Consider the following 21435-nt stretch of genomic DNA (forward strand, 5'->3'; position numbering starts at 1 on the left):
GATCTTGAGTACCCTGGGGTGTAGAGTGTCAGGGCTGGCTGACTTGAAGGTATCCAGCTTCTCAAGATGTTCTTTTATGAGGTCAGCATTTAAGGAGGGCAGGGGATCTCCCTGTCCCGTAGTAGGCATGGGCATCCCATGGGACTGAAGAAAGACCGATGCAAAATACCCATTTAATAGGTTGGCTTTTTCCTGGGCATCAGTTATCAGTTGCCTCATCTGGTTCATCAGGGGTCCAATGTTGCCCTTGCTTTTCCTCCGGCTCCCAACATATCTGAAAAAGGACTTTTTATTGTCCTTGATGCTCTAAGCTAGTTGGAATTCAGTTGCAGCCTTGGCTTTCCTCGTTTGCTCCCTGCAGGACCGGGCCAGTGCAGAATAATCCTCCTTGGAGGTGAATCCCGTCTTCCATCCTTTGTAGGCTTTTCTTTTTAGCCTTAGGAGGTCTTCTAGGTCCCTGGAGAGTCAGGGGGGCTGCTGTGCCCTCTTGCTGCCTTTCCTCTGAGATGGAATAGACTTAGCTTGTGCATTGAGGATCGCTCCCTTGAGGAGCAACCACTGTTCTTGAACTCCCCTCTCCCTGGAGTCATGGTCCCTTAGGGCCTCACTGACAAGCCTCCTGAGCTTGTCAAGGTCAGCTTTTCTGAAGTCAAGGACTTCTGTGTTGCTGACTGACTTGCCAGATTTATGACGGATGGTGAAGGTCATCAGCTCATGGTCGCTGTCACCCAGCTTCCCATTGATCACTAGGCCACCGATGAGGTCATCCCCTGTAGCCAGTACCCGGTTGAGCAGTGCTTGCTTCTTGTTAGCCCATTGACTTCTTGAGTCAGGTAGAGGTCATCCACACATGAGAGGAAGCTTTGTGACTGCTCAGATTTTGCTGAGTGATCCTCCCACAAGATGTCCAGGTAACTGAAGTCACCCATGACAACCATGGTCCTGGAGCATGCGGCCTCAGCCAGTTCCCGGGCGAACTCCTGGTCAAGCTCAGGACTTTGGGTGGGAGGTCTGTAGTAGACTCCCACCATTGTATCCCCTGTGCCATGTTCCCCACGGATTTTAACCCAGAGGGTCTCCAGTCATCCACCCTGGTCGCCAATATCAGCTAGCAGGGACATGTAGCTTTCCTTAACATAGAGAGTTACACCCCTGCCCCTTTTATCTACACAATCCCTCCTGTACAGGGTATAGCCATCAATACCCAAGGTCCAGTCATGGGTGGAGTCCCACCAGGTCTCCGTTATCCCTATGACATCATAATTATTTGCATTGAGCAGGAGGACGAGCTCCTCCTGCTTATTCCCCAAGCTCCTGGCATTTGTGTACAGGCAGGCAAGTGTCCCCTTGGGGGCTCTTGCCTTGCCCGCGGATTGTACCAGGGCTGGGGCAAGGGTGGGCTCCCTTAAGTGCCTTGGTCCACTGGCTTTGCAAGAGCTGCTCAGTGAACCAGCAGTGGTGGTAGTCCCCCTGTCCTCCAATGGGCTTAGTTTAAAGCCCGGTGGAGCAGGTCAGCCAGTCTGGCTGAGAACAGCCCCCACCCCAGGGGAGAGAGGTGGAGGCCATCTCTTCCCAGCAGCTCACTGCCTCTTTCACCAAAGAGTGGGCTGTGGTCATGGAAGCCAAAGCCTTCCTGATGACACCAGCGCCAGTCTTTGGTTGACTATGTGGATCCTCCTCTCCCTCCTCAGCCCATAGCCCGAGACTGGGAGGATCGACGGGAACACCACCTGTGCCCCCAGACCCTTTAGCCCCGCTCCCAAATCCCTGTAGCACCTCATGACCCGGCTGGGAGCGCTCCGAGCCGTGTCATTGGTGCCCATATGAATAAGGAGCATAGGATAGTGGTCTGTGGGCTGGAGGAGCTTTGGGATCTTCTCTGCAATGTCCCAGATGTGGGCCCCCAGGAAGCAGTAGACTTCCCAGACTAAGGGGTCGGGGTGGCAGATTGCCCCCTTAGTCCCCCTCAGGATGGAATCTCCCACAACAAACACCTTACATTTTGTCTTGGGGAGAGCGGGGACGGTAGCTGCAGTTAAGCCTGTGTTGCCTGTGGGAGCTGGCAACTCAGCAGGCTCCGCTGGAGCAGCAAGAGGTGCATACCTGTTGCTAAGCTCCGGCGGGGCAGGGGCCTTGGTGCGGCGGGCCTTAGGGTCCTTGACCACCTTGGTCCATGCCCTTGACTGGACAGACTGGACAGAGTGGGAGGTCCCAGAGTCCTCCTTTGTCCTCAAGGGAGACGGTGGTCTACCCTCCAGGTCCCGGGGAGAAGGCCTGGCAGTAGGAGTTAATCTCCTGCTCATAGTCCCTGATGGCATGCAGTCTCTGGACTGTGGCCTGGAGCTCCTCCACCTAGTGCACCAGAGACCCCAGAAGGGAGCAGACTCCACACAGAGAGGTGGCCATGCTTCCGGGCCCCAGAGCCTGAAAAAGGGACAGGCAGCCTGTGCAGCCAAGAGCCAGAGGCTCCATCTGCATGGAGCCTGGAACCATGGGCTCTGCCTGTGTGGCAGTCCCTGAGGTGCCCAAGGGAGGGGCTGCAGAGCCCAAGAGGACCCTCAGGGTGCAGTGCATGCCAATCTGTGTCATGCCTCTGGTAGGCTGGCTACAGCTGGGACTGTCTACCCTGGGGGGTTTGCAGGCAGGGTCTCGGGCCCTCCTGTGTGAGCTCCGCATTAACTCATGCGCCAGCAGACAAGTGCACCTGTTCGCACGGCTCCAGTCATGTGGCTCCCTGGGGGGCTGGGCAAAGTAGGGGCCTGGGTGGAGCTGGACCCAGCCCAACTCCATGCAGTCACCTCCTCCCACTCAGAGAGGGGTTAACCCCTTCCCACCATGAGCCCTGCTTGCCTCTGGCTGTGCTGGGGGTCGGCAGGGGGCTCCGCGGCTGCTGGGGGGTGTCTGGGGTGCTTCGGGGGAGCGGGGGCACAGTGAGCTTTCACTTGCACGTCTCTCGCCACTCCGGAGCCTAACTGGGACTTTTTTTTGCATATTTTTTGCATAATTTAACATATTTTTCTTTGTTTTCCAGTAAAGATGGTAGAATATTAAGAGACACAGGTATCCATTAATTTAGTTTCTTATTAGTATAACTCCAAAGGCCTCCTTAATAGACTGTATAATAATTTGACCTGGAGGTAAGCAGGCACAATTTTATTAACGTCGGTGAAGCAATACTTAGTAGTGGAGTTGAATTTGGACCAGTATGTACAAAGAGAATCCCTAAGGGCCAATGCAGTCAGTCTGCAAAGAGATGAATAAAAATAGGACATGAAAATACAGCTCTGGAAAACTTCCAAGTAAAGCTCAATCTCAGTTAGATTTTAACTACTAACATCAATATGAATAGCTTAGTACAAGAGACATTTAAATATGCACATCAACTATACCGTATCTTAAAAACAGAATCATCTGTATCCTGGAGAACTTAATATTTGTTGCAACTGGTTTTCTCATCTGGGGAAATCTGTAACAGACCCATCTCTGTTCCATTAATGGCAGTCCTACCAGTAAGCCAAATGCCACAGCATTACAAAAGAATGTGTTCTTAAATAATAATACGTGTAAAGGCCTCATAGCCAGCTATCCTTGCAGATGATGAGCATACATAGATAGTTGCATCTATAGCTGAAAAAGATAAAGACTTATCTCTGTGTACTACTCTATGTGTCAGATGGCACTGCAAAACAAAATCTAAAAAAAAAAGTTGAAGTATGCATTATTCCTGTGGAATAAAAAAAGAAAGCGCTGTAATGTACATGTCTAAATTCAGGGATTGTTTTGACTAGTGATGGAAATTACATTTTCGGACATAGATGATGCATAAGTGCTGAAAGTGGAAGAGCACAACTCTGTGCCACTAGAGCAGCGGGAGTGGAGGGGTCAGAATTCTGTGCTGCCGCTGCTGCCGAGTGTTGGGTCTGGCCAGGCAGCGGCCACATGCCTCACTGTTGGTGTCAAAATTGGCTGCCGCTGCTACCCCTACTGCTGCTGGGAACTGGCTTTGATCAGGCTGCAGCCCCATGCCCTGCTCTCAGCACAGAAATCTGCGGGGGGGGTGGGGATGTGCCCCCTCACTCCTCTCTGACTCATCATCAATATTTTGGGGTAAATATAACTTTTACACTGAAAGTTTGACATTAAAATTTCCTGTGTAGAGTTTCCAACGTCACCTAGCAAAAATTGGGGAAAGTCTGTGTCTGTATGTACTTTTCCTTCACTTTGTGTCCTTTGTTTTACCTGATAGCATTCAGTAGGGGTGTGCAAAACAGGCCATATTTGATTCGGATTCAGCCTAAATCGGGGACAGTGATTTGATTTGTTGATTTGGAGCACTGTCCCCAATTCAATTCAGCTGAATCTGAATCTGAAGGTTCTATGCTAATTCAGAGAATCAGCGATTCGGCCGCAGACACAGCTTTAAATGTTTTCTTTTTCTATGTACCTCAGGGTACCAGGCATGGCTTGTGAATGCTGTGATGGTGGGGTGGATGGAGTGTCCCACAGGGGCGGGGGGAGGGGGAGCCCATGTGCTTGATGCTGAACATGGAAGTAGACCAGCAATACTCGGATTTGATGTCATATACTCGAAGTCATATATCTTGACTTTAAAAAAGCCTTCGATCTGGTATCCCATGATCACCTCTTGGCAAAACTGGCCAATTGTGGCCTTGGGTCCACCACGATCCATTGTCTGGGGTATTGGCTCCATGGTAGGACCTAGAGGGTGGTGGTTGATAGAAGTCAATCATTATGGTGTGCTGTGACCAGTGGAGTGCCTCAAGGCTCTGTCCTAGGGCCTATACTATTTAACTTCTTCATTAATGATGTAGACATTGGTGTCAAAAGTGGACTGGCCAAGTTTGCTGACAACACCAAACTTTGGGATAAAGCACTATGGATGAAAAGGACTTGGGGGTCATGACTGACCAGAAGATGAACATGAGCCTTCAATGTGATGCTGCGGCTAGAAAAGAGAGCAAAACGCTCTCTTGCATCCATAGATGCTTCTCAAGTAAATCCCAGGACATCGTTCTCCCCTTGTACTGGGCCTTGGTGAGGCTGCAGCTGGAGTACTGCGTCCAGTTTTGGGCTCCACAATTCATAAAGGATGTGGAGAAGCTCGAGGGAGTGCAGAGGAGAGCCATGCGCATGATCAGAGGTCAGGAAAACAGACCTTACAACAACAGGCTGAGAGCCATGGCACTCTTCAGCTTGGAAAAGCGCAGGCTCAGGGGTGATCTGGTGGCCACCTACAAGTTTATTGGGTTGCTCACCAGGATCTGGGAGAACGCTAATCAGAGTGCTCCAAAGGATGACAAGGTCGAACGGTCACAAACTCCTCCATGACTGTTTCAGGCTGGACATAAGGAAGAACTTCTTTACTGTCTGAGCCCCCAAGGTTTGGAATAGACTGCCTCCGGAGGTGGTTCAAGCACCTACTTTGAACGCCTTCAAGAGACATTTGGATGCTTACCTTGCTGGGATCCTATGATCCCTGCTGACTTCCTGCCTCTGGGGCAGGGGGCTGGACTCAATGATTTTCCAAGGTCCCTTCCAAACCTAGTGTCTATGAATCTATGAATGCGATATAGTTGCTTTTTTAAACAAAATGTTCATATTTGGTAGCTTTATTATATATTACAGAGGAAGTCAGTCAAAATCCCCTCCTGCAGAACCTGGCCTATTGACCACTTAGGTACACATGCAACTTGAAAGCGCAGGAGTCCAAATGAAGTCACAGGCTTACAGTTGCACATATTACTTAAATGAATAGTTAAATGGGACCTCTAAAATTTGTCCATGGTTAGCAGAGGTGTTGTTTCCCTCAGCTATTCTCACTTGATCAGTGCTAACAACCATGGCGACTTTAACCAGCTAACTGAATAAGGTACAACTCTGCATAACTTCAGATTAACTCAGCTAACTCTCATGGCTACTCTATGTTAGCAGTGTTTTGAGATCACACAGGTAGACACCAAGATAGCCGAATAAGCATATGGTGCTGTACTTTGGAAAAGGGTGAATCCATTGGGCAGTTGTCATAAGGGTCTGATCACCACTGTAGAGACTTCTCTGTATATTCTGAGGCTGCTTTAGCAACAGAACAGTCCTTTGTCTGGAGACACTTTCCACTGTTGCTAAACCACCCTCCATCCTACACCCACCCCTTTGGGCCCCACTGAGTGCTTACTAAATTTTTGGAAAAAACACTAGTTTGCTGTTTTTTAGGCTCTCTCTGCCTTAACACCTTTATTCCTGAGTACAAAAAAGATACACAGAGGCAGCTGAGACAACCGTGCAAATTTGTTTTTTCATTTAGGAGTCGCATATTGGTCCCCAAATGCACCAATGTGTGTGTGAACAAAACCTGTTTGTTGCACCTGTTCATGAAAAAGCAAACACTGCATGAATATGATGAGATCAGACAATGATTTGGATTTACAGATATGTTCAAAAAGTTTCCCCCACTCTGCCTATTTCAATTCAAACCTGACCTGGAAGTACTACATTTTATGGATGAATGTAAGTCAGCCTTTGTGCCCATTCCTTCTTGATTTCTTTGCCTCATTTGCTAACAAGAGTAACAAGAGTAATGCAACAGGAAGTGCAGATTTAGATGTGAGATGGATGTACATCTGTTCCTCAGTATCCTGAACACTTCCTCTGAAAGTGCCATCAATGCTAAAACTGAAAATATGGACAGATTTGTAGAGCCTGAATTTCAGGGCAGCTGTGTACAATATATATGCAAAACTGCATGTGATTGCATATCTAATCTGAATATATGTGTGTCATGATTGTACATACAAATCTGGCATTTTGAAGAAGTTCCACCTGGCTATTTCAATAAACAAATAATCATACTAATTGCATACATATATTACATGCATAATTAGGCAGGCATCAATGAACAGGAAAATTAGTATCTAAATCCATAAAGAAAGCACAATGATTTTATAAACCAAAGTCATAACTTTTGGACTCAGCTTTGTTCTGGGCTAAACAAGGACACCTAGAAGTACATTCGTAGTACTGAAAAGGGATTAGGCAAGCACATACCAATTAACCCCAACAAGAACCTTGCAGTTTAATCCCTTTGTAAAGCTTTGAAAATTTGCCACTTGCTTGTTATTATCTATGGAGAAGTACATTTCTGCATGCTTCTTAATAGTCCCTTTTAACTAAGGGGCTGAAGTGCATTTTTTGTTACATCTCCTTCTTTAGTGGCAATTTTGAGAAACAGGATTACAGCATTTAGAAAGGTCAACTATTATTTAAAGAAGGAACGAGATAGGCAGCCAAGAAAAAGCTCAGTAAAGGATTTTATGCTTTGTTATAGGAAGAATAATGTATTCTTCAGGGATTTGTATGGCCTCTTGGCAATAGGTGTTGGATGGACTGCAGTCTGGGCTGACCAGAGGATTGATGTGTTGAATACAAGTGTATGAGTATTGCTGTTTGAAGGATAGATGGTTTGTTGCATACCATGACTGGTAAGCAGAACTCTTTTGTTTCACAGTTTTAACTGCCCCACCTGGCAGTGAGGATGCGACAGTGTTACAGTAAGTAACCTTACTTGTTATTTCTCTTGCTACTGTGACTTTGCAGGCTTTGTTTGTCAGAACGGTTTTTTATTTTATTTTTTATAAGTCTGGCATAATTTACTAGCTGCAAAACTTCTTGCATTAGATATTTTAACAGATTTGAATGCAGACATCTGAAAGAGAGAAGGAAAAAAGAAACAGTGGCAGCTTCTGGAACTCAGAGGTCTAAATACATTTTCATTCTAAACACACTCCTTACTCCCACTCATTCTCAGGGAATAAACTCTGCACAAAGATTTCTCAAATGGCATCAAGCCTGACTGCCAGAGGAAAATAGTGACTTTTGGGTGACAGCTTTTATCTCTCAGGTTATGTTGTTGCAGACTCATATAAACTAGCTAAATCAATAATGAGGAGGAATGACCAGCAAAACTCAGGAAATGTTCAGCTTCTTTTTCTGTATTACAGTTCAATTGCTGAAAGGCAACAGCACAGGGCTGGTTTAGCCATTCCCAACCCACATAACTAACTGTGCTGCCACAGCTTTCCTCTGCCCAAGCTGTGGGAAGCAGAACTCCCTTTGTCTCTTGCTGTGCCCATGCTTGTGCCTGATTCTGATAATGATGATTATTAATCAAGATCTGATCCAAGGCCCAGCAAAATCAAAAGGAGACATTCCCCTCATTTCAAATGGGTTTTGCATCAATTACCAGGCAACTAATAGCTTCAGTAAAAGAGAACCAGCTATAATCTCATCCCATCTGGGAGGCCAAACAAAGTTGGTTCACATATATGGGATAGGGAGAGGACAGAATCATAGAAAAATAGGGCTGGATGGGTCATCTAGTCCAACCATCTGCTGGAGGAATGATCATCCCTTTCCACACCACTGCATACAAGTGCTTGTCTAACCTAGTCCTAAGACAACATAGTCAACTCTGTCACACAATTACAATGCACTTTGCCCCAAAAGCAACTTAAACTGCCGCAGGCAAAGGGGAACAAATGCTATCAGTGCCCTGCCAGTGCAAGGGTTCATAGATTTCATAGATTTCTAGGGTTGGAAGGGACCTATTTTATCATCGAGTCTGGCCAGGAAAGAGTGCTGGGGTCAAGTAACCCCAGGCAGGTGCTTGTCTAATCTCCTTCGAACACCTCCAAGGCAGGGAAAAGCACCACCTCTCCTGGAAGCCCATTCCATATTTGGTAACCCTCACTGTAAAGATTTTCTTCCTGATGTCCTATCTAAATTTACTCTCCTTCACTTTACGGCCACTGTTTCTAGTAACCCCAAGGGGCACCCTGGTAAACAGAGTATCCTCTATTCCCTGCTGCCTCCCCCCCAATGAGTTTGTAGGCAGCCACAAGATCACCTCTCAGCCTTTTCTTGTGGAGGCTGAAGAGATTCAGGTCCCTCAATCTGGGGGTCCCTCAACAGGGTCTTCCCTGCAAGCCCTCAATCGTATGAGCAGCCCTCCTCTGAACCCTTTCCAGGTTATCCACATCCTTCTTGAAGTGTGGTGCCCAAAACTGGACGCAGTACTCCAGTTGTGGCCTCACCAGTGCTGCATAGAGGGGAAGTATCACCTCCCTAGACCTGCCTATGATGCACCTACTAATGCAAGACAGAGTGCTGTTAGCCTTATTTATTACCTCATCACGCTGGTGACTCATGTTTATTTTTGTGTCACCAGGACTCCGAGATCTCGTTCCACTGTTGCGGTGCTCACAACGGTATCCATCCCGCCCCGGTCTATCGGTATGTTGGAGAGTCTTTCTCCCCAGGTGCAGCACCTTGCATTTATCCTTGCTGAATTGCATCCTATTCTGATCCACCCACTTCCCCAGTCTGTCCAAATCCACCTGAATGCACTCCCTACCTTCTACTGTGTTTACTGTACCCCATAGTTTGGTGTTGTCCATGAATTTGGACAGAGTGCTTTTGACACCCTCATCCAAATCACTGATGAAGATATTCAACAGTACTCGTTCATGGACAGAGCCTTGGGAGACACCACTCCCTACACCTCTCCAAGTAGAAACCGACCCATCCACCGCCACTCTCTGGGTGCATCCCATAAGCCAGTTTTCCACCCACCTGACTGTGAAAAAATTCACATGAGAGATCCAAGGAAGATAGCCCTACCTTCACCCTAGAGTAAGACCCCTCCCTGCCCCCCCCCACACAGAGTCTATATCAGTATGCCCATGGAGTAAAATTCCTTCCTGATCCCAAATGTGGCCATTGGCCTGACCCTGAGCAGAGGGGCAGGACCTTCAAACCAGGAACTTCCAGGTTTCAGTCCCAGCAAGAGCATTGTCACACCTGGTAAAAATCCCCAGCTGGCTGCAGCCAACACCCAATGCCCCTGAGGAAGACCAAAAGCCTCCCGAAACCTGTACAACAGGAGGGTAAAAATCCCTTCCTGGCAACCAGCAACACCTAGAAGCATGGAAAAAACCAAGCACAGCCTCTGTTTTGCTCTGCAACCAAGGAGAGCAAAAAACTCCACACAAGGCACCCTTGAATTAGAGAGCCAGAACTCCCCCTTCTGTACCCCCTTCCATTAACTGATCTCCCCTGCTTTAGTCTGCCTTTGTAACTGAGCCAGTTGGGGGGTTCAGCTTCATTCTCCTGCTGCTGAACATGCTGAATAATCTTCTACTGGTGTAGACCAGCTGAACTCAAAGGAAAACAGCCACAGCTACACCCATTCTCTCTCTCTGCCTTAGTTTTCTGCTTATGGGAGGATGGTGGGACCTGCAAAGGTTTCTCACCTCTGCTTCTGTGACATTTGATTGCACCTTGCAGAGCCATGGAAAGTCAGATCACTATCCTGCTTAAGTATGTTTCCATTTCCACCTTTGTAGAGAACTAGACATGAACTCTAGAAAAATCTATTTGAGATTGGAGAAAAAGGTAACTAATCAGTGGCTATGCCATTTATTTCCTAGAAACTGACAAAACAAGCAGTAGCTTTTGGCTTGAATTTAATTAATCCAGGTGGCAGTCCAAAAGCAGTGCCAAAGGACACAGGTACACTCCAGCCAGAAGGGTTTTCCAGGATTGTTGTTATTTTAGCAGGGAATGTTTATGGGAAAGTGCTGCTAATGTCAGAGAGCAGCTTGATAAAATTTGTATCTCATTTTAGTTTTAGACTGCTCATTAAGTTGATCATTACTAACAGTTAGATATTGGGGCAATATAGGTTTTAAAACACATACAGCTAGCTATCGATAATGATATAGTATGAAAAAGGGCACTCAATGCACCTTAGTTGTTTCAAATGCTGAAGCAAACTACATTTTGCCTTGCTCACAGAAAAAGCAAACTGTTTGCTGACTACTTCTAGAGATACTTTCCTTAGAATATTATCAGGCATTCATTCATCTTCTCAAATAAAAGACAGCAGGAAGTCAGTTCTTCCAAGTGCTGAAAAAGATAATTGCTTTTCTCACTGGGAAAGTTTAAACACTGTGCCCAATACTGTCATTACTGCCTTAATACTTAATATACTGGAGTGCACCTCAGACTATACTGTTACGAGAGAGTTTTTGTTTCTTAATGACAAAAATCTTACAGCAGGTAGTTAAAGAAACCAGTAATTACCATGTGGCACTGGTAAGACTGTAACAGTTAGAAACAGAAATATCACTTTAAGCAACTCCTGGACAGTGCAAAATTGTTCCATTGTTTTATATAGCTTAGTTGAAATGACTGAAACAACAAGCCTTCTGTCACTTCCTTGATCTTTTCTACTGCTCAATCAATAACTTCAAATACAGAGACTTTAGAGGCCAGTACGATTGCTGATAGAAAGCTACAAGTCTGCATGTTGATGGCCCTTCTCCTACAATATTTTTGCCGCCCCCCCAAAAAAATTTCAGCAGCAATAAAGAAAAGCCTTAAAGCTGTTTTGCAAAGAACCCCCCAGGTCCTTCATAATTTCATACTGTCTTAAGCTATATGCATCTCTAATTTAGTTTACAAGGTGCAAATCTACCCTGCCTTCTACAGTGAGATGTTTATCCTGTTTATATTTTACTTTTATCATCAAACCTGTCTTCTAGACCTGCTGTTGGATTCCACCTTATGTTTCTTGGGCTAATATCCAAGTAACCATCTTTTGGGTATGATTTATTATTTTCTACAGAAGTGCAAGACAACTTTGGAGCCTTTAAAACTACCATACTGTAAACCAACTTAAAACTATGTAAGCAGTGGTCTAACAAGCAAGTTTGCAGTTTGGGCAAACCCTGCATGGGGGGTGGAGGAGGCAAGTCTTGCCTGCCACAACTGTTGCTGCCACAGCCCTGTCTGCTCAGCCCTAATTGTCCCTGCTGCTTCTACTCCCCAAGAGCTGGCATTCTGACATCTCCTTTAAATTGGTTCTCAGGACTGGTGCCCCACTTGCCCATCACTAGCTATACTGATGTATTTAAGCTCTTTATACTGATTCAGATTAGCTATTTTAGAGAAATTCACTAAAATATCACTTATTACTAGTAACTGGCCACATCTACATGAGATACGTACTGCACAGTAGCTTGTTACTACTTCACAGTTGCGTCATGTGGCATGAACTGTGATGTGATGGTACTGTACAGTAATAAGGAGTTACTGAGCAGTCAGCATCACTAGGGAGTCGTGTAGGGATGCTACTGTGCAGTAACACCAGTTACTGCGCATTTAGCATTTGGGTATGTAAGTACTAAATGACTGTGCGGTAACAACTGCACAGTTAGGATCTCATGTAGATGCAGCCACTGAAGGCAAAAACTTTACATCATGTACTCAGAAAGGCTGATAATAAAAAAACGTATGGATCTTTGTTAACTCATAAAGGTGATATCTACAGTGACTGTGAGTGCCAGTGACTGCTTCAGTACATGACCCTCTCAGAAAACCCATGAGAGGGTCACCTTAGTTTGTAGAAAAAAAGTGATGTTGTAGGAAGGTTTTTTTTATATTAGAAAAACCAAACCAAAACAAAACCCACTTGTCAATTTGCCCAAAGTAATTTTGATAGATTACAAGGTTTTAAACTTCACAATGGACTTCTTTGGTCCATTTAATCTGACTTCCTACTTTACACAGGCTAAAGAACCTAGATCCTTAGAACTAGAAAAATGGAAATCAAATCAGTTGACAGTGGGAAAAAAAGGGTGAGAAAAAGGGAAGAGAGCTGTTTATTTTTGTTTACCTCTTCCACAGGTTACGCTGCAATCAGTCCAGTCTCCATATTGCCAAAAAAATTCTGGCTCACCTATGTCATTCTCATGGCTTCCTTCTTTACGTATAGTGTATTCATACTTTATGCCAGGGTTATTCTCCTGAAAGAGTAGCTGAAAACCAAGAGAAGTGAAGTCAAATTATTAAAACACATTATTCCAAATCTTCAAAAGCATGTATACAAAAACATCCATGCACATTTAGAGCACCCAGCCCAGCAACCCGTGGCTGACTCTTGAGGTATGAGGCTTTGAAAAACGGGAATGCACAAATCCTCACTTGTGGGCAAACCCCATCCTTAAATGTGTACACACTTTGCAAGAACAGTTATGAAGACTTAGGCTGATATATTTTGACTAAATCAACTAAAACAAAAAATTAGACACAATGACCTAAGTGAAAATATAGTTTTTATTATCAGCTATTTCATAGGCTATAGGGAAGGGGAATGGGAGAAGGCAATCTAGGTGATAAAGATAGCAAAACAATGTCATAAACAATGTAATTAAGAAGTTGACAAAAATCTACAACTTTCCATCTGCATTGGAACGCTAAACATACTTATCAAACTCACCCGAATAAGTCCATACTAGTGGGCCCTTTCTTCTCTCTCATACCCACACTTAAATTAACTTGGCTCAATCAACAGAAAATATATCGAATGAAGCCAATGTTAGGCTTTGGACATTAAATAACATAATAAGTCTTTCCCCCCTCCACAATTTATGTTCTAAATTCAGTAAGACATATAAAAAAAACCAGCTCTAAACACAACCAAGAGGGTTACTCCCAAGTGCTTATGAAAACTAATTGGATCAGGGTCTTTGGCTGCATGACTATGTTCAAAGCCATGCCAATGTAACATAGGGATTTGTGCTTAAGTATTGAAGGGATGAGTTACAAACTTATTTTCTCCGCTTCTTTTTTAAAGCTCCAGAACATCCTGCTGTCAGGCAGGATCAGCAGCTTTTGCTGCTGGCCCTTACTGTACCTGTATCCACACGGACTCATTGGTGGGTCCGGATGCAGTCAGATTTTCTAGATCTCCTTTTCTCGCATATAAAAATACCGTTCCTGCTACTTTGTATTCTCCGCTCCACTGGATAATAAAACCCCCATTTAGGTAATACTTTTCTGGGTCCTCACTCCGCACTGCAAGGAAATTTTCTGTTTCTGCCACTTCTATGACCCTGATGTCCCTTGCACCTTTTGGAATCAGCCCAATATCAACATAACCTAAAAGACAAAACAGGTTCATTAGATTATCATTGTTACAATACAAAATGATAGCATGGTACCTACCTGGAGATAATGTAGAATAACAGCCTTGCTTGCAAATATGTGTAGATGAGCAGGCTATCCATACATTTTCCATGCTAGTGTCTCCTTTTAACTATAGCTAACAGTGCCTTTCAGTGTAAGGGTTTTCCTGGGGTTCAGGTACCAGTGAAAGAACAGGAACATGCATATTATCTAGGCTACTAGGGCATTAGGAGACATAGTGAGATTAATCTTTTTGAGCTGTATCACAGGAAATCAAAAGGAACTCTACTGATAAAGTAACATGTGGTGATCTCTATCATATGCTCTGTGTCATCTAAAAAGAGTTGCTGTGCCTTGCATTGCTACAGGGGTGTGGAGAAAATCGAGGAAAGTCATATTAAGTTATAGTGCTTCCTGTGGAAAAAGATTTTTGAAATTTGAAGAGATTATTAGCTGTCACCAGTTAATGACTAGAAGGATGGCCCTGCATATATGGGCTGAGGTTTGCGACATCAGGCAAAGAGTCCTAGATCACCTAAACTTAAGCTTCCACATACATGCAGAAGCATGCCAATTTAAGCGGCTCTGTGTCTAACTCCCGTCTAAGCTCCCCTGTGATCCAAAAGGAAGTGAGACAGGACCTAAAATATGCACTGGAGATGGTCAGCAGTATGTCAGAGCATGCCTAGCCCACACAGTGACAGCACTGAGTTAAGTATACAGGGCAGCAGCCATGACCAATTTTCACTCAACACCATTAGCAGAAGGGAGCTCACCTTCTATATAACAGCTTAGGTATTAAGGCATTAACCCTAGAAGTTAGGAGAGCCAGGCTGAAGACCATCCTCAGCCAGAGAGGATTAAAGCCTGCATTTCCTACTACCCACAACAGTGCCCTCACCCCCAGCTATGGAGCAGTCTGGGTGGGAGTGAGGGCATTGTCTATTCTTACTCTCAAGCCTGGCCCACTCTGCAGACAGAACTATAAGATTCACAGGCCTGGAAAGACAGCAAGCAAAAAGCAGTATGACTTAATCAAAAGCAGAAGTGCTGGCAGCCATGTGGCTAGAGGCTGGAGCTCTCCCTGGTGGCCACAGGGGCACATGGCAGGGCTGTAGTGACTTGGGACTAATTTTAGTGCCAAGTCCCTAAATGTATAGACACCTGCCAAAAATTGCTTAATGCTCATTAAAATTAGTTGTGCTTAACTGAACATGTAGACATACCCAGAGAGTAAAGACTTATTAGACTTTATCTAGAAGTCCAGTATAGACAGGAATGGCAGGAATGGTCTGTGCCCTAAGTGATGTCTGACAGCACAGGAAAGGTTCATTATCTCCATTTGCTAAATGAAAGCATTATTGTGAGGGTCATACGCACATTAAAGACTGCGGGTCACCGAGTTAATGTGTGCCATGGCAGAAGACCTTTGGGTCTAGGAACAGAAATTACATATAAACTGGTACAGTGATCAGAAATTGGTTCAAATCTATAACACAAAAGAAGTTCAGTGAACATAAACTGCTTTCAAATTGGTTGAAACCAGTTTAAGATAAACCTGGATGGATATAGTATCAGACTTAACTGATTTAGATTTCATAGTTTCATAGTTGGTAGGGTTGGAAGAGGCCTGAGCAGATCATCAAGTCCAACCCCCTGCTGTGGCAGGAAAGAGTACTGGGGTCAAATGACCCCGGCAAGGTGTTCATCCAGCCTCCTTTTAAAGACTCCCAGGGTAGGAGCCAGCACCACTTCTCTTGGAAGTTGGTTGAGGATCACCTCCTTGGACCCGCTCATGATGCATCTGTGGATGACAAGGTGCGGTTGGCATTCCTGACTGCCTCCCCACACTGCCGGCCCATGTTCATCTTGGAATCAGTAATGACTCCAAGATCCTTTTCTGCCTCTGCACTGATGAGAAGGGAGTTCCCCAGCCTGTAGGTATGCTGCTGGGTCTTCCTCCCTAGGTGCAGTACCCTGCACTTGTCAGTACTGAATCCAATCTTATTTTCATCCGCCCACCCCTGTAACCTGTCCAGATCCAATTGCAGCCTGTCCCTCCCTTCTAGCGTGTCCACTTCTCCCCACATCTTAGTGTCATCTGTGAATTTGAACAAGGTGCTTTTCACCCCCTCGTCCAAGTCGCTGATGAAGATGTTGAACAGTGCGGGCCCGAGGCCTGAGTCTTGGGGGTTAAATTGGTTTATTGAACTTCTGTCCTAGATCCCCTCCACATTCAAGCTAACTTACAGTCCTCTAGCATCCCAGGATGCTTTGCACCTCTCCTGCACCTGCCCCCCCCAGGGTGTACAGGGTAGCTTTGGCCCAAGCTATCCGCTCCAGCCAAGCAGGGAGGCGTGCTCTAGCTCTCCCCCCAACCCCCCAAGCCACTGCAGGCATGTGGTTGCAATTCTGGAATCAAAAGTAAATGTCTGTTCACTTGTTTATTCATTCAATCCATGCAGCTTAGACTAATGTGAAAAGACTGAATTCAGTCTTGGGCTTTTTGACTGTCTGTACTTAGCCTGGTAGATATTAAGGCATACTTATTATGGATAAGGAGTACATCCTGCTTGCCTTACATGAATAGTCCTATCAAAACTAATAAGATTACTTTTGCATTCAATACGTCCCAGAATATCACACACACTTTGTTTTTGAAAGGCAGATAAAGAAGAAAAGATTTTCCCAGAGTTATGGCTGCATAGAGCAGGGACAGAGCCTAATGTTCAGTTGGTTTACACTTCCTGCTTAACTAGAGCCCAAACCCTAGCTGCTGCTGAAAATGGTCTCCATGGATGGATCTAGCATGTTGAAAAGAACTAAGAGAGCCTCAGTCTAAAGGTAGTAGCGTATCGCAGGTGCAAGTGGCAGCACCATTCATAAGTTAAACTTTCAAATACTTTCTATTATACTTTTCCCAGACTTCCTCTGAATTTAATAAGGTGGAGAACTTGTGTTCATGTATATAAAAACAGTATCAAACTGAACGTAAACAAGGGAGCCAATTTTGGCACTTCCTAACTTGTGTGCTTGAATTTGGCACTTTAATGTTCTTTTAGCAAGGTTTATTGGTTGTAATGACAATATTATACAAAAATTTTCAATGTAAGCTTCTTTGGAATAATCTTTCTTAAAATTATCATTCAAAATGTGTGAGAACAACAAAAGCTAAAGTAAAATTCTACTTGCTGGTATGCAAAAAATTATTTGACAAATAATAACTTGACAAATATGATTAGCTTGGCACAAAGCACCTGCTGTAGCTTATAAACCATGACAGGCTGGTAATAGTTTTTTACATTCCATATAATGTATTACCTTCCCCTTCCTCTGACCAACTGAATTATCTCCTAATTTCTAGACCACTGGACCACTTCCCAACGAACATTATGCAGCTTTTAAAAGCCAAGCTAATCAGTGGTATGTTTTTTCAGTTATTCACCTGGCATAATAAGTTATAACCTCCTGTCTGAAAATGTCATGAACTGTTTTTATGTAGCCTTCTAGGTTATATAGCTCAGTCTGACAAGGATCCAGAGATCTGAGACAACACTGGAGTCAAAATGTCAGAGCTATCTATCTCACACATTGGATCTGTCAAATCATAAAATATCTGTGTTGGTGGTATTATAATACACCTTCTGCTCATTATACTGGACACCTGTCAAATCATTGTTACTATGTCCATCCACAAGTTGGTTTGTATTCAACACCTGTTGGTCTTTTATGAAATGTGAGTTCTTTGAGACCATGCCCGTCTTTGTCTCATTAATCTACAGCTGTGGGACCTCTAGCCATTACTGTGATACAATGAATATTTAAATTAATGGCAGCATTTGGTTTGAGTGGCATTTCCAGGAATAAAGGATGAGGTCTAAGTAAAGCATAAAAGAAATATCTGGAGAAGAGTGTATAATGTGAAGCTGTGGATATGGCTTGGCTCTAGATTAGGGGTGCACACCTATTGTGTGGACAGAGGCAGCAGGTGGTGGTGGTAGGCAGGCTGCCCTCCTTACCAGTCGCCTATGGGCTGATGGCTTACATTCTATCCAAGCGGCAGCTCTCTGCTGGAAAGTATAACTTTCCAGTGGCTCTCAACGTAGTTTGATCTGTCCAGCCGCCTCTAGCTAAAGGTACTATTGCAAAATCTAGCTCCTCCATTTTTACATATGAACCCCCTTGGAGGTGTTCAGGTGTGACATCTGGGTTAGAACTTAAGCCCAACAATTTTAATAGCTGTTACCTCATGACTAAACTTTATTAACTGACACAAGCTTTTTATCTGTTAATGTGCTATCTGTTGTGGGGCGGGCAAGAGAGATGAAAAGTATATACAGGAATGAAAATATGAAGGAGATTAGTGCAATTCACTGACAAAAAGTCTTCATTGATACATGGCTCAGGTTGTCCTGTGGTGTTTTGTGCTCTTCCAGCATGTTAAGTACACTCAAATCTCTGAAAACCAAGAAACGAGATGGTTTCCTTCCCACAACTCCAGCCAGGCCCCTTACCATCATGTAGGAATGACATGTATGTATCTAAACATATTCTTCGTGGCTTACATTTGCACTGCTTAACTTTACATTGCATAATGCTTTGTTTCCTGATTTTCAGAGATGTAAATGCATTGTCTTCAGGAACCCCAGGCCCCAGCTCACATGCAAAGACTAGGGAGAGGGACTCAGGATGTCACTTAGAAGAAAGAGTAAGGCTCCCCAGATCCCAGCACACACATAGAAAATTAAGGGCTGGCCACTTCCCCTGCTCCAAACTCCATCAACCCTCCACCCATCCCATTTCATCGTCCCAACTTTTCTGACCCTTTCTATGCTGTCTACCCAAGCCCCACTTTCCCATCCCTGAGCTCATAAACATTTGCATCTTCCCTATTATCCATATCTATTCATCCATCTCCCCATAATTCTACCAATTGCTTTTCAGAGCAACAATCCCTGCCCCCTATACCCCTTTTACTACCACTAAGCCTTCCTCCCTTCCTAACATATATTTGCATATGTAATATATTTCTTTTTGAAAATAGGTTGAGAGCCTTCTGAATTATCTGCAGTACTTAAATGGCATTTCTCTTTCTCTCCAATACAAATCATAGAATCATAGAATCAATGAGTGGGAAGGGACCTAGACAGATCATCTAGTCCGACCCCCCGCCATGGGCAGGAAGGAGCACTGGGGGTGGCAGGGGTCATAAGACCCCAGCCAGGTGCCTATCCAGTCTCCTCTTGAAGATCTCCAGGGAAGGTGAGAGCACCACCTCTCTGGGAAGCCTATTCCTTACAGTGAAGTAGTTCTTCCTAATATCCAACCTAAACCTATCCTCCTTCAGCTTGTGGCCATTGTTCCTGGTGACTCCAAGGGGGGCCCTGGTGAACAGACTTTCCCCGAGTCCCTGCTGGTGGCCCCTGATAAGCTTGTAGGCAGCGACAAGATCCCACCTGAGTCTCCTCTTGAGGAGACTGAAGAGATTCAGGTCCCTCAGCCTCTCCTCATAGGAGTGGAGGGTGGTCCTCAGCTTGATGGGCTGATTGGGTGCAATCAGTGCCCAGTGGTCACTGTCTACTCATGCATTTGATTGCAATTAATGACTCTGCCATAAGATAGTGCTGCCCCCAACAGTACTATCATACAATGGAGTTAATTAATTTACTGTGCCCTAATATCAGTGCAATTGTAGATGGTGATGCTTTACTGTGGAGCTAAGTAGTCTATTCTGCAGTAAGGTGCACATGTATATGCACCCAGGGGCACAGCTTCTTCAAACCCTGGAACAGTGAACAGAGAAAGGGAAGATCCTGGTGCACAAACAGATGGAGATTTTGGAGCTGACAGGTTCCCAGCATCCCAGTTCCCACTGCTCCCCTATCCCCCTACTCCTCTTATCCATGGGAGTCTCCTGCTCTACTCTACTCTATGTCTGAGGGCTCCAGAGGCTTCTTCTTCTGTCCTCCTACCTATCTTTGCTTATGTCTCATCCCATAATCTCCTCACTGCAACACTAAATCCCTCTAACCCTATTCCACATTTTAAAAGAACAATTTAAAAGCAACGCAAGCAATACTTGGAGTTTAGGACACTTAGAAAAATAGGTATTTAAATAAAAGGGGATTCTCAAATATAACTATTGTAGAGCTTAATCTATAGTCATATAATAAATATCAGCTCAAGAAACTGAATTTAAAAAAGAGTATTTCTAACATGAGGAGCTCTTTGAAATGTAAGGAAACAGTGAACTTTTTTTCAGATGAAATTGATTTCCCTGCCCTACTGTCCATTTGCAAGATGGAAGTCATTATTAAAATGGAATACAAAGCACTTCATTGCCTGTTTTAGTAAATGCTCATCTAGTCCTTTGGTAGAGTTGACAAGATAGGAAATGTAGTGCCTCAGCATCAGAACTGAAGAGTTCTCTCAGAAGCTTAGCTGGCCTTGGTGTAAGGGGTTAGATCAAAATTATATTAACTTTGCTTTTTCCACTGCTTTTTCCCATTTAAAAAAAACAACCTTCTTCAAACTTACTTTTCAACGGGTGGCAATAGGCATCTTTTTTTCGGTACTAAAATATACTAACTTGACAAGCTAAAGATCTTCACATGTTACATGCACTGCTTAGTTATCATCCCCACATTTTTTTAATTATAAAACTGGCTGCATAGAACTTCAAAGTTACAATCCAAAGAGAAACGCAAAGCTGAGTAGCACAGAAAACTTAAATTGTTTTTCTGATCTCATTTTAATGCAAGTGCAATATGAACACAAGCTTTATGTTATCTTGAATGTTAGAAAACAAACAGGATTCTACACTCCACACATTTTTCCATTCTCTCGGCAGCAGGGTCATGTGGGGATTTTATAGACTAGGAAGTGCCTTCACATTTTAATGACATTTAAGAACAATGGAACAGAATTACAGAAAAATACAAATACAGTATTGTAACCTCACTCAGAGCTTTTCTACTTATACTAGAAGATATTACATATTAGCCAAAAACAGTAATATCCAACTGTTGGCCTGCAGGTTGCATGAAGCCCCTGAGGGGTTAATTTATAGCCTCCAGGCTCCTATATAGGAGCAATTGGGACCTCCAAGCTTCCCATCCCTTCTCTAACTTCTACTTCCTGCCCCCACCCCAGCTGTGGGGCAGGGCAGCACAACAGCCCATGGTGCCGGGGGGAACCCACAGCCTGGGGTGCCTATGTGGCATAGGTGGCAGGGGAAACCACAGAGACGAAGCTGAGGGGACGTGTTGTGCCGGGCCCCTTAGAAGTCGGACCCCTGGCCCCTAGCCAAAAGCATCGGGTAGAAATTGATATGACTTGTTGATTTTATAAGTGCACTGTTCTTTGTTTGGTTATGAGGTGGGTGACAAGGAT

The 21435-nt window shown here is 44.4% G+C and overlaps 1 protein-coding gene across 3 annotated transcripts in view; it reads right to left on the reverse strand.

Annotated features, from left to right (window-relative positions):
• The window catches only part of ADAMTS12 (ADAM metallopeptidase with thrombospondin type 1 motif 12), a 344985-nt gene that overhangs the window by 54587 nt on the left and 268963 nt on the right, over positions 1-21435 (reverse strand). For all 3 annotated transcript variants that reach the window (XR_002100368.1, XM_019531927.1, XM_019531926.1), the window contains exons 15-16: positions 13772-14016; positions 12752-12893 (exon numbers count right to left, since the gene is read on the reverse strand). Coding sequence is in view for 2 of the 3 variants with exons in the window: in XM_019531927.1 (XP_019387472.1) it covers positions 12752-12893; positions 13772-14016 (387 nt within the window). In the remaining variant the exon portion in view is untranslated. The remainder of the gene's footprint in view (positions 1-12751; positions 12894-13771; positions 14017-21435) is intronic.

This window comes from Crocodylus porosus, unplaced genomic scaffold, assembly GCF_001723895.1.
Source record: "Crocodylus porosus isolate Cpor-Errol unplaced genomic scaffold, CroPor_comp1, whole genome shotgun sequence".
Lineage (NCBI taxonomy): Eukaryota > Metazoa > Chordata > Crocodylia > Crocodylidae > Crocodylus > Crocodylus porosus.